At 38.5% G+C, this 14,450-nt stretch overlaps 1 protein-coding gene across 5 annotated transcripts in view; it reads right to left on the bottom strand.

Annotated features, from left to right (window-relative positions):
* Positions 1–14,450, bottom strand: part of DDX10 (DEAD-box helicase 10) — a 274,293-nt gene that overhangs the window by 237,482 nt on the left and 22,361 nt on the right. For all 5 annotated transcript variants that reach the window (XR_012423678.1, XR_012423679.1, XR_012423680.1 and 2 more), the window contains exons 7-9: positions 13,333–13,459; positions 10,097–10,259; positions 8,527–8,611 (exon numbers count right to left, since the gene is read on the bottom strand). Coding sequence is in view for 2 of the 5 variants with exons in the window: in XM_005579553.4 (XP_005579610.4) it covers positions 8,527–8,611; positions 10,097–10,259; positions 13,333–13,459 (375 nt within the window). In the remaining 3 variants the exon portion in view is untranslated. The remainder of the gene's footprint in view (positions 1–8,526; positions 8,612–10,096; positions 10,260–13,332; positions 13,460–14,450) is intronic.

Genomic DNA, 14,450 nt, shown 5'->3' with positions numbered 1-14,450 from the left:
CAGGTGTGGTGGTGTACCCTGTAGTTCTAGCTACTCGGGAGGCTGAGACAAGAGAATCACTTGAACCCAGGAGGCGGAGGTTGCAGTGAGCCGAGATCACGCCACTGCACTCCAGCCTGGGCAACAGAGCGAGACTCAGTCACCAAAAAAAAAAAAAAAAACACCAGATTTAGTCAAAAGAACTGGGTTCTAGTCCTGTTATACTATTAGCTGTGTAACTTCAGATAAAATAAATTACTATTTACTACATTTTCTTATTTCTACATTATACAGTTGACTGATTTATGTCCCTTTAGGATCTAAAATTACAACTCTGACTACTGATTTGCTAGCTACTGCTCACAATACAATCATCAAGAGGTGGAGAAAGGGAGACATTTGTTGGTTACACTCTACTATTGCAGAGTCCTCTCTTTTTCCTGCCCTGTATCTCCTTCTATTCTCCCTGTACCTCAGCCTTACCTGTGACAACCATTCCCAAGATTTCATGTCACTGGGGGAGAACAGTACAGTCTGTTATGCACATGCAGAAAGACAGCCATAAGGGATCTGAGTCCAACTGTTCTGTTCCTCCTGCACAACATGGTACAAAGGAGAGCTTATTCCAGGAAAAAGGTTATCTCTGACTTACAGAATGTCTGAAGATTCTACACTAGATTTAAAAAAGGAAAAAAGAACAGGTTTGGAAATATTCTGGGGAAAAGAAAGTCATCTGCACCTTAAGATCTCAAATAACACACAGGTATACCATGTCAGGCCCAACAGTGACAAATGAAGTTCACCGTAAGTAATTAGAAAGAAACCAAGCTGGCTAATACATATTGCATGGAAAGCTTCTAGCAAACTGATTAAGAACAAGGATTTATGGGGTTCACAGAGAAAGGGTAGAAATCATTAAATTCTATCAACTTTGTCTCCAGAAAAGATTTTTTTTTTTTTTTTACAAAAAAAGGCTAAATTGTAACAGATTAAGAATAAAAAGAAACCTCAAATGAAAGTGGTACTGATACTACCTAAAATTATCCTTCCAGGAAATAACAGAGTTAGATACGATTAACCCCATTTTACCAGAGAACAAGCCTCGGCTTAGAGAAGTTAAAGACTTGTCCAAGGGAACATGGTCAATAGGTGACAAAGTCAAATTCAAACCTCAGATTCCTGATTTTCTAAAGGCAGTGATGGAACAACTAACTACAGGATGTCTATCTCTCATAGTCCAAAGAAAGAAAACGCATACACTCTTAGTTTGTCTTCATGACCGCGAATGTCAACAAATTTCAAGACATCTACCTTTCTTCTCCCAGTAACTGGCTCCCATGCATTCTAGAAGCCCCGCATGGGAGCAGCAGGGCTGCTCCATTAGACATAATCCATTAGATGTAAACAGCTGGATCAGGGCACAACTGGCAAGAATGAGTTCTAGAGTCAGAAAGACCTAAGCATAAATCCCAGGCCTGGTACTTACTAAACTGAGAAATCGTAGACATAATCTACCTTAAAGTCTCTGAGAAAGAGTTTCCTAATACGAGAACCTCCTTCATGAGTTGTTCGATGAGCTAAATGAGTTCATTCATACAAATATGTATTGAGTTTGGGAAGTAAAAGGCTAAACCACAGTCTACTCGTTCTCTGTGTAGTACAGGGGTGGGAGGTAGGAAAGAGGATGCCCTGCGCTCTCTACACCCCAATAAAAGTGATATGGTCAAATCTCCTAGAAAACATATTAATGACAGATCTCCAGGGAAACAAACATTTGCTAGGTGAGAGTTCTCACCTATGAGAGGCTTTTAATAGGATGTACCATGGTTGTTCACAATTTATGGATTTGAAAGTATGCTTCTCTGGTGGGCTTTGTAAACAAGTATACAAATAGTCCATCTATGCAAGTGTCCATCTAAGCTACACATTATTTAGAGTCTTCTATGTTAACATGGGCCACAGCTTGCCCTAATTTGGCAAGAAAATAACCAGGGAGCTATAATAGAGATCCCACACCTCTTCCTATTTCACCTCTACCTCAGGATTGCTTTTATCCTTGTAATCAGTGGTAAAATTCAATGTTGGGTGTGGTAGGCAGCTTATAGAACAACTCCCAATAATCTGCACCTCCTGGTACTGACACCCTTGTGTAGTTCCCCAACAAGGAACAGAACTGACATGCAACCACCAGGATGTTACATGAAAGACGGACTGCGACTTCCAAGTCTAGGTCATGAAAGACATTACTGCTTTATCTTCCTCTCCCTCAGCTATCATCTGCCCTCTCTGATGAGGTCAGTTACCATGCTGTGGCTATCCTGTGAAGAAGACCACATGAAAAGGAACTGAGAGATGCCTCTGACCAACAGCCAAGGAGGAAATGAATCTGGAAACAACTATGTGAATAAATCTGAGAATGAATGCAACCCTAGTTGAACCTTAAACGACCATGTGACACCTTCATTACAGCCTTGTGATAGACTGAGAGCCAGAGGACCCAGACGAACCACACTGGCTGGGTTCCTGACCCACAGAAGCTGCAAGATAATAAATGGTTATTGCAATAATAAATGGTTACTGCTTTAAGTCACCAAGCCATGGGTCAATTTGTTACACAACAATAAATTAACATATTAGGATAATTAACATATTAGGTAAGATGTGATTCGTGAGTCTGAATCACTATCTCAAATGTCTAACTACATGTCAGGTCCTGTTCTAAGCACTTAGGGTATATCAGTACACTAGACAAACATTGCTGCCTTTATGGTACTTACAATCAAGGTGAAAAGCAATGTAAAAATATACTAAGTAAATACTCTAGTATATTTGAAGGTGATAAAGGACTTTGGAAAAAGGAATGTCGAGCAGGGTGAAAAGGAGTGGTAGGGGAGGGTAAGGAAGACAGGCATGTGGATATTGAGGAAAATGCATTCCAGCAGAAAAGACAGAGCACCAGTATAAAGGCCCTACCGGCAAAAGCATGCCTGGCACATACAAGAAACAGCAAGACCAGTATGGAGCACAGAGAACAAGGGGAGAATACCAGGAAACTGGAGGGAAAGGGATTACTAGTTTAGGCCCGGGGGTCATTGGCTTTCACTCTGAGTGAAATGGTATGCCATCAGAGGAGTGATATAATCCGACTTATGTTTTAGAAGGAACACTCTGCCTGCTGTATTGAGTAGACAGGAGAATAAAGTGGGGGCACCCCTACTCCCAAGGGGTACCTGGGAAATAGACTCCTAAGAAATATTCCCAAGGGATGCCTGGGAAACAGGCTCCTAAGAAATATAAGCCCTCCTTATCTACTGCTACAGCCATACTGGCTATACTCTCCCCCAGCTCCTCACTGCTTCCAGATGCAAAATAAATTTGCTGTGACCTTTTATGTAACCTTTAAATCTTAGATACCAACAAAGGTAGAAGGTCATGTAAAGAAGCATCAGCCACTATCTACGAGGAGCAGACTGTAGACCTTCACAAATGTAAGCTAAAGGAATGAAAGAAATCATTTTCACTAACAAAGATTGCTTCTATCTTATATCTAAGGTACACATGGTAACCCTTGGAAAGTAAATGCTCATGAAAACTGTCTTTTTACCTTTATTATTTCAATTCACAAACCAATTAAAGAGCCTATTAAAAAAATTATCATTAGCTATTCCATAAAGTACCAGTATTCTCCCACAACCAGCCATGAACTCTTCACAAGTTATTACAGATTTTAACTAGTGGCCATCTTCCTCTTTTCTAAGATCTAAGCTGCTACTGGTGAGTGTGCAATGCTAAGGTCTGGCCTCTGCTGTCCCCTAGTGGAATCACATTCTGCTCCTTATGTTACAAAATTTCTGAGCACCACAAAACCTAGCCAGGCAAATAAGGCTAAATTAGAATATTGCTGAAATTATTTTATCTTCCACTATTCTGGGGAAAAAAAAAAATAGTTATATATGAATGCCCATCTTCTACCCACAACCCTTCCCCACCCTCCCCAAATAAAAACATTTTTTTTAATTGAGAATACCTGATGCCTATTTTCCGTTTCCAAATATTTTCTACTTTCAACTGGACATTTTTATAAAAACTGGAATAGCTTGGTTTTGTACCAAAAAAACTATAAGCCCTAAAGAGAATTGCTTTTTAAAGTGGTAGAATGTATCACAGGATACAGCATTATAAAACTATATTCATATATCTGGGTTCACTTATCTCTAAAGGAGACCATTTTGTTAAAAGGGGTGTGATGGTTAAGGAAAATGCAGGGAAATTTCTCAACTGCTACAGATCAAAAGGAATTTAGAAAGGTAAAATTAATTAATACAGAATTAGGTACTTCAAGGCAAAAGTACCCAAATCACTTTTTTAGCTAAAATAAGAAAAAGAAAACAAAAGATTCCCCAAATCTCAGCTATTTTGCTAATGATTTTGTTTTCCTATGTCGATATATTATAGTTCAATTCCAAAAGCAAACACTATCTGGCAACTTGGTTTTAATTACAGCCAAATACACAGGATTTTAATAAGATTCAAATTTTAATTTAGCCTTTATTCAATTCAATTATTCAGTCTCATGGCCCACAAAACTTTCTAATTATCTTTAAGCCCATTATTGGCAACTTTTAAACTGCCAGGAAAAAAAAAAAAAAAAAAGCATTATATATGCTAAACCTTTCCACTAACTATACATCTAAAATAGTCAAGTAAAAATATTTTTAATTGGTTACAAAAGGTCAAACAGGCTTGTGCTTTAAAAGTTAATGACCACATTAAAAATTACATTACAACATTTTTTTCAGATTAGTATTCTCTCTCTTCAGACACAATAATGTGATGTTGTTCTAACTCCTCTTCATCTCCACAGTCATTAAGACCCAATTTAATGTTCACCACGGCATGTTCAACTACATAAAATTTTCATCAACTTCTCTAGGTACCAAGAACCTTGAAATATTCTCCCCTCTAGAATCTTTTCCTGATTTATATTGACATATCCAATAATCTTCATATAGGGAGAATTTTACTGCTAAATGTATTCTATTTAGGAATCAGTCTGCCCTGTCCCCAACAATACCACTGGGACATCTAAAAAGTATGTAATACATATCAAAATAATCACATTAAAGAATATATTATATTAAAGATATCAAAAAGGAAAAGAAAATATAAAAATAAAAAGCTCCCACACCCCTGGCCCAATGCACTTGTGAGACACCATATCCAACCTTGCCTATCCAGAGGCCCACAGGAGCACAGAATGCAGATATGTGCACAGGTACACGTACCAATTTACACAACTACACATTTACTGAGGAGAATTACACTGTGGAGAAGGTCATTCCACCGACCACCACTGATGACTTCCCAAAATACTCACTATGAATGACAATCAAAACATGTACTCGCCAGGCACAGTGGCTCACACCTGTAATCCCAACACTTTGGGAGGCTGAGGCGGGCAGATCACTTGAGGTCAGGAGTTCAAGACCAACCTGGCCAACATGGTGAAACGCCATCTCCACTAAAAATACAAAAATTAGGCAGGTGTGGTGGCAGGTGCCTACAGTCCCAGCTACTTGGGAGGAGGCTGAGGCAGGAGAATCACTTGAACCCTGGAGGCGGAGGTTGCAGTGAGCTGAGATCGCACCACTGCACTCCAGCCTGGGTGACAGAGCGAGACTCTGTCTCAAAAAAACAAAACAAAAACGATGTACTTAATACATTAAAGATCAATGAGGCACCAACTACCCCCTCATAAAAATGGAGAAGAGAACAGGCAACTATTCTACCCATGTCCCATTTTACTTAGTTCCAATAAGAAAAAAAATTCTAAAAGCAAGTTTGTCCAAATGTACAATGACATCATATACAAAATCCAATCCTAACTGTATTGCTTGTTTAAAACTACATCATCAATTGCAATTAAGACTTACTTTTGAACCCGCTAATACATAAATCCTATTTTTCTCAGCAAACTATTGCAAGAACAGAAAACCAAACACCGCATGTTCTCACTCATAGGTGGGAATTGAACAATGAGATCACTTGGACACAGGGAGGGGAGCATCACACACTGGGGCCTGTTGTGGGGAGCAGGGAGGGGGGAGGGATAGCATTAGGAGATATACCTAATGTAAATGACGAGTTAATGGGTGCAGCACACCAACATGGCACATGTATACATATGTAACAAACCTGCACGTTGTGCACATGTACCCTAGAACCTAAAGTATTAAAAAAAAAAAATCCTATTTTTAAATAGTCTTTCACTATTATACTGTTCTCTCCCTTCTTTCATGCTGGTGAAAAGAAGCACATTTAATTTGAGTGCATTTTTATTATAAACCATGTTTAAAGATGGCCCACAGAATAAACATGAATAAATAAAAAAATAAAAAATAAAAAAAACAAATACTCAAACATTCAAACACCTTATGAAAATTAAATCGAATTTTAAAAAGATCTATTTCTTGCTAGGCTATAAAAAGACATAAAAAACCTTCACTTCAGCTGAAACAAAATGTGACCACATAAAAACAAAAAAATTGTTTCTTCAAAGCTTCAAAAAATATAAATGCATAGAAATCTAAAAGAACTAAACTCCAAGGGGACTTCCTAGGTAAACAAGGGATACAGCACACTTTCATACCTGGGGCCACTTGCTGAAGTGGGCACGGGGCAGGTGGTAAAGCAAGCCTGCCAGACAGGACAGTCTGTGCTAGGGCCTAAAGATCCTGACATCCCTGGGAAAGCTTTGAGAAGAGTTTGTGGCTTGAAATTGGAAGCAACCGTTGGTCTAGTTAGACCAATCCTGGAATCCATATGATAAACACCCAATCATCCAGTTTTGATAAGAAAACAGAACAAAAATGTAAAACCGAAGAAACAGTCCATCTGTGGCTAACCACAATTAATCATAATCTAAACAGCATAATAAAGTAAATTCCAATTCTTAAACACTACAAACATCAACAAGACAAATGTATATTGAAGCTTTATTCATCTCTATTGTCTTAAGATCCATTTCTGGATGTGGAACTACTAAGACAAAAAGAACAACTCTAAGGTTGTTGGTAAGTATTACCATATGCTATCTAGAAAAATGTTAACCATTTACAATTCTACCAAGAACATATACCTCCCAGCTTCGCTGCTACAGCTTAATAGCAATGACAGATTGTGTAATCCTTTTTGATTCATTCAGATCCCTTTCTATGCCACTTAATTCCAAATGACTGACTTTACTATGTTTTGTTGTTTTTGAGACAGAGCATCACTCTGTCGCCCAGCCTGGAAAGCAGTGGTGCGATCTCAGCTCACTGCAACCTCCGCCTCCCGGGTTCAAGTGATTCTCCTGCCTCAGTCTCCCGAGTAGCTGGGACTACAGGCGCGCACAACCACTCCCGGCTGATTTTTTTGCATTTTTAGTAGAGACAGGGTTTCACCATGTTTCTCAGGCTAGTCTTGAACTCCTGACCTCATGATCTGCCCACCTCGGCCTCCCAAAGGACTGGGATTACAGGTGTGAGCCACAGTGCCCAGCCTACTAAGTTCTTTTCTAGACAGTTCCTCATACCCTTGAGCAAACATAGGATATTTTGGGGGGAAAGTGGGGAGTATAGGAAAGAGGACAGAGAGGGAGTGGTCTTCAGCAATGTCTCTATTTCCAGAACTAGGAAGAAAGGAAAAAGAGGTATCTATGATTCCAAACCACTTAGCCTCTTCTTAGCCTATACTTTAGAAGGTAAGAGCACAAGATCTAGACTAGATGAGCCAGACTGCCTGGGTTCAAATCTCGGCTCTGTGGATCTTTGAACAAATTGTTTAACTGCTCAAAGATCCAGTTTCCTCATCTGAAAATAGGGATTTAATAATACAGTAAGTAGTCCCCCCCAACCCCGTATCTGTGGTTTTGCTTTCTATGGTTTCAGTTACCCACAGTTAACCAGGCCCAAAAAATATTAAATGGAAAATTCAAGAAATAAACAATTCATAAGTTTTAAATTGCTCACCCTTCTGAGTAGCCTGATAAAATGTCACACCATCCACTATGTCCTGCCTATGATGTGAATCATCCCTTTGTCCAGCATATGCACGCTCAAGACCCCGCTTGTTAGTTACTTAACTGTCTCAGTTACTAGATTGAAAAAACATAGCATATATTGGGCTTGGTACTGAGTTTTCAGGCATACACTGGGACCTTGGAACACAACCCCTGAGGATAAGTGAAGACTACTGCAGTCCTAGACCTAACTGACAGGTCATTAGGATTCAATGAGATGACTTTCAGTGAGCAGTTTTGCTGAAAAGTAAAGTACAAGAAAGTTAAAACAAACTAAAATAAGATTTTTATGGATTTTTTGCAGCACTAATCAAGTCTTAGTCATTAAGATTTACAGTAGCTATCAAGTTGCTATCAACTCACACCATGAAATGCCAAATCAGCACTTACTTACCTGAACTGCTTTCTTCGTTTATCTGCAGTTGGGAAAGCAGTTTTGTTATTTAGATAGCAGCAAAAGAAAAGAAATTAGTCAGTACACCTACCTGGCAGTTCTACCTGCTCTGTGAATATATGTGTTGGCATCCTCAGGACAATCAAACTGAAGAACCCAATTCACGGCTGGGAAATCTATAGAGAAGGGATGTGAAGTTAAGAAACTGGTTACAAGATCTGCCCTGCTGCACTATTTTTATTTTACAATATTGCTTGCCAGGACTTTTCATCACATCAAACTGATGGATATCATCTATGAACTCTATTAAAAGTAAAATTAATTGCATGAACCAAGAGATAGTAAACATTTCTCTTGACAAAATGAACTAAAATTAATGACCGTTTGAATATGTAGATTACTTCGTATCTGACACAGAAGAGACAGATTGCTTTGTGTCGGACAAATAGTGAAATACCCTAATATTTAATAACCTGAAAGCACGACTTCTCATGGGGACATGGACAAAGCTGGAAACCATCATTCTCAGCAAACTAACAGGAACAGAAACCCAAACACCGCACGTTCTCACTCATAAGTGGGAGCTGAACAATGGACACAGGGAGAGGAACATCACATATCAGGGCCTGTCGGGAGGTAGGAGATTAGAGGAGGGACAGCATTAGGAGAAATACCTAATGTAGATGATGGGTTGATGGATGCAGCAAACCACCATGGCACATGTATACCTATGTAACAAACCTGCACGTTCTGTACATATACCCCACAACTTAAAGTACAATAAAAAATAAAGTAAAATAAAAACTAATCAGGCATGGTGGTACATGCCTGTAGTCCCAGCTGCTGGAGAAGCTGAGGTGGGAGTATCACTTGAGCCTGGTAGATCAAGGTTGCAGTGAGCTATGATCATGCTACTGTACTCCAGCCTAAACTAATAAACATGACATCTGACATACGCTTTAGAGAACTCCAAGAGGGACAGGAGGAGGATTATGAAAAAGATAATTGTTAAAGTTGGGTATATGAGGGTAGATTAAACATATTCAGCTTTTGTGTATGCTTCAAATTTGCTATAATTAACAATACAATAAAATTAAGTGACTGAAGGATGCGAATTATCACCTATTTATTCTCACGCTTTGTTCCTATGTCTAGTTTCCCTCTCTAATTACGTCCATCCCCATCCATTCCCACAAAGCCAGGAGTTGTATAATCAACAAAGCAGCTTTTTGAAAATAAATTTAAATGCATTAAATGTAGTGATTTATCAGGTAAAAATTAGAATGGTGAAAACATGGATTTCACTGATTTTTCTTGTTGAATGAGTTCAGTATCTATAAACAAGTTTCCAATTTTCAAAGAAACAAGAATTGTTTTCATATCTTTAAACTTTTAATCTCTTCGATTTTGTAGGTTCCTCAGTATTCTATGGTGTGATTATCATGAAACAGTAAGAGTAAAAAAGATACAAATACTATGGAAATTTTCACTGATACATCCTTAATGTTAGTCAATTGCTACCAATTTACTACTTACTTTTCTCTTACAAAATAAGAAAAGAAACTCAAGTATTTGAGTCTATCAGATTTCCCAAAATACACTTTATAAGCAAATTACATTTCCCATGATCACAGAAATTTCATGGTAGGAAGTTTTCTTACCCAACCCCCTGGCTGCAATATCAGTAGCAAAGAGTACCGCAGCTCTCTTACGGACAAACTCATTATAGACTTCCATTCTTCTCATTTGCTGCTGTCGACCATGGAGGGCAAGGATAGAAATACCAGGACGTAGCCGGCAAAACACTCGGTACAGATATTGGACCTGGGGCATCAACAGAAGAATAAGTTTGCTTATGGCAGATGACAGCAATAAAGCTTAGAAGACGGACAGCAAAAATGTATTAAGCAGCACGAATTTTACCAATTAAAAAAATGTTCAAATATAGAGCAGAAAAAGAGAAATGTAGTTTAGAGTTGTGGTCTGCAAAGATTTTTGCTCATGTATTTCCTTTGATTTTCAAAAAAATGCTCTTCTTATATTTTTGTATTGGTATCTGAAATCTTTCAAAATTTCAATCATAGCAAAGAACACAATTTCTGGTAAATACTGATGTTTTAAAATAAACACTTATCTCTTATGAATGTATCCCACAGATTCTCATCAGCAGAGCAATGTGATACCCAATTTCAACCAAGTAAAAAATGTGAACTCTTCTTTAATTTTAAGAAATTTGATTTCCTTCCCTCCTTTAATTCACATTTCTATTCCCTAACGTCACAGAATTGCATCTTAAGTTTGAAGCTTGAAAGCCTTTTATTGATCATGTTATCATACCTCATTTCCTACAAAAGAAAAAGCTTATTTTAATTTCCTGTGGCCATAGGCTGACTGAACTTTCCTCTCAGACTCAGCAATTATTAAAATAATCAATAGTACAGAACTGATCAAACCAAGAAATATGTTGGGATTTGATTTAAAAAACTGTTAGACATAAATAAAAACACTGTAAATATATCTCAATGTATGGGACTATATAGAGTTAATTGTTTTGGTTCTCTTTATGTACCCATAAACAGATACTATGGATTGTTAGACTGAAAAGAGTTCAACATTATTTTATTTTCTCTAACATGGGGGTTAAAATCTGTTCACATAAATAAAACTCAAAGGAAGTTTAATTCTGAGCTCCTAGAAAACAGGCCAAAACTCATAATGCATTATTCCAAATAATTTTTGGCGATCTATTCGCTCAGTTAAAGAGAAAGATAAAGTCTCTCTTCAATTTTGCTGAAAATAAAGAATGGGAAACCAAGTGAATTGCAAAATGACTTGTTACCCAATCACTAGTCATTTACTTTCTCAAATGCAATTCACTACTTGCCAGGGAGGTTCTGATTCTGGGACAGTATCAGGCAAGGATTAGAGACAGCTGGACTTAGGCCTTTCTTTTGTCAAGATGTAAAAACAGCTTCTCCAAGAAGACACCAAATGGCAGATGATGCTGGTGCAGCAGAAGGGTCCACAGGACCGGGAATGGGAAACCACAGAGGCCTCGGCAGAGGCTTCAGCAACAGCACCTGCAACCAAGGCCACTGGCAAAGCCAAGGAAGGGATGCCAGTCACTAAGCTGTGCTGTCTGGTCAAGGACATGAAGACCAAGTCCCTGGAGGAGATCTCTCTCTTCTCCTGCCCATCAAGGAGTCTTAGGTCATTGACATTTTCCTGGGGGCATCTCTCAAGAATGAGGTTTCAAAGATTATATGGTGCAAACGCGACCCACACTGGCCAATGCACTGGGTTCAAGGCATGTTGCCATTGGGGACTACAATGGCCACACTGATATGGGTATCAGGTGCTCCAAGGAGGTAGCCACTGCCATTTGAGAGGCCATCATCCTGGCCAAGCTCTCCACTGTCCTTGTGCCGAGAGGTTACTGGAGGAAGAAAATCAGCAAGCCCACCAGCCCTTGCAAAGTGACAGACCTCTGTGGCTCTATACTGGTGAGCCTTGTCCCCACCTCAGGAGGCACTGGCATCATCGCGGCCCCTTGCCCAAGAAGCCACTGCTGATGGTGGGTACTGACAATTGCTATACCTCGACCAGGGGCTGCAGTGCCACCTTGGGCAACTATGCCAAGGCTACCTTTGATGCCATCTCCTAAAGAGTAGAAACTTTAAACAGAACTTTAAATAGAACTTTCAGAATCATTTCCTAGTATCTAGATACAAAAACCAACTAAGTCTTCTTTAAGAGATGTGAAGTTTATGATTTTGTGGTTGGCTACTGCTCAGGACACACTTCCAAGTTACCTTGAGGAATGCTCCCAGGATCTGGGAAGCTTTGAAAATCTAAGATAGGTCCTTAAAAAACTGAAGTCTTTTTTTTTTTTTTTAAGACAGGGTCTTGCCATCTTGCCCAGGCTAGTCTTCAACTTCTAGACTCAAGCAGTCCTCCCACCTCAGCCTCTTAAAGTGCTGGGATTACAGGCGTGAGCCACCGCACCAAGGCTAAAGTCATCCTTTACATGTTAAAATAAGGTTCAGTAGACAACAGCATCAGATCACCACTTAATTTCCCATAAGCTAGAGAGAAACTCATCTACATATTTATTATGGAAAATTATTGCAAAAGCTGTAAATTTAGAATTGATCTACTACATTCCCTAGAAGTCATCTGGAATCTGAAATATAGTACAGGAGAAGTGGCACACGCACGCACGCACGCATGCACGCATGCACGAAGATGGTGGTCCCTTCTCCTCAAGAGAGGAGACGAAGTTCTCTTAGACATCTCTGAAATCCTCATTCTTTATTCCTAGCACAGGGCTAGTGTTCAAGCAAGAAGTGTTTATTAACTAAGATATAAACAAAACACTTCAGAAGGTTAGAGGAGGGAGCAACTGATTCTTTCAAAAGGGAGTGTCAGAAAGGGACTTTCAGGTATGACATTTGAACTTAGCCTCAAAATAATTATTTCCCCAGATTTAGGTGAAGGGATGCAGGGAGGCCATTCCAGACAGATCAGCATAAACAAAGATATAAGGCATGGAAATAAATGATATATTCATTCCCATATTCCTGGAGGGTAAGGGAGGTATCAGATTATAAAGACCTCTGCTTAGCCTGGCTAACAACTATTCATTCTACTAATATTTATTGAGGACTACATTTCCAGTATTGTTAGCACTTAACAGAATGCCTAAGAAAAGACACAGTTTCTGCCGTTGTGGAGTTGAAAGTCTCAACCACAGATTCCTTTACCACAAGGACACTAAAGATCCCTCACCACACCTAGCACTGTACTTCTCGTACAATACAATAATTTGTCTAATTGATTTGCCATTTCAAAAGTGACATTCAACATACGTTCAGAAAGAAAACTGAACAGCCAATACCTCTTTGCAACTGGAAAAAAATACAATGCTCTTCTTCTTCAGATGGCTTCTCAAAAAGGAATACAGCACACTTATTTTTTGCTGCAGCTCACAGACTATGTAGTTCTGTTCCAAAGTGGCAGGGGTGCTTGTGGAATTAAGGAAAAGAAAGACATTAAAATATGTCATGTAGGTAACTGAAATCCAGACCAAAAAAGGAAACAAGTTTTAATAGTGGCACATCTCTCAAGCAAATTTCCTACACACATACACTAAAAAAACAGTAATTTTTCTCTATTGTCCCTTGGGATATGAATTCAACACATCACTTTAAAACACATTCAAAATCCCTTGTAAATCAATGTCAAACAAAGCACAACACGAACAGTGATTACCTCTAAAAATGCGGGGTCAAGGATTAACTAAGAAGAGGCTTAAGAGAACTTGCTGGGCTGATTAGTATTCCACATCTCATTAGGGCTTTAGATTACTGAGATATACACATTCATCAAAGTCAACTGTATACTTAAAATTTTCATATTTCATTGTATACAAATTTTATACCAAAAGAAAGAAATCTGTACAAATATTAAATTCTCATTAGTAATAGGTGTGAAGTATTTAGAGAGAATACAGATATCTGCAATTTACCCTGAAATCCATCAAAACTAAAATGGGTTAATACAGAGTTAGAAGGGATGGATGAAAGCAAGTAAATGGATGCTATCATTAGGTAGTATCTAGGTGTTTGTTATAAGGTATTTATTGTAAAAGTCTTTCAATTTACCATATGTTTGAAATTTCATTATAAAATCTTGGAGAAAAATATACATGCATTTACTCTTTGAACTAATAAATCTACTTTATTCCAACATTACTCTGGCTTTAAACACACACACATATATACACACATACAAACATATGGCATTATTTATAAAGCAAAAAATGATCAAAATCAACCTAAATGTCCATCAGTAGGGACTTGCAGTATGAACGATTACACAGCCACATTAATTATAATGTAACTGTAAAAAAGGAACGAAGAAACTATCCATATATTGCTGTGGAGTGATGTCTAGGATACACTGTTAAGGAAAGAGGCAAGTGGCGGAATAGTACAGATAGTTTGGTACCATTTA

The sequence above is a fragment of the Macaca fascicularis genome, chromosome 14 (assembly GCF_037993035.2).
Source record: "Macaca fascicularis isolate 582-1 chromosome 14, T2T-MFA8v1.1".
NCBI classification, from domain to species: Eukaryota; Metazoa; Chordata; class Mammalia; order Primates; family Cercopithecidae; genus Macaca; species Macaca fascicularis.
Note: the sequence above shows the minus strand (reverse complement) of the source record. Positions and strands in the feature narration are given on the sequence as shown.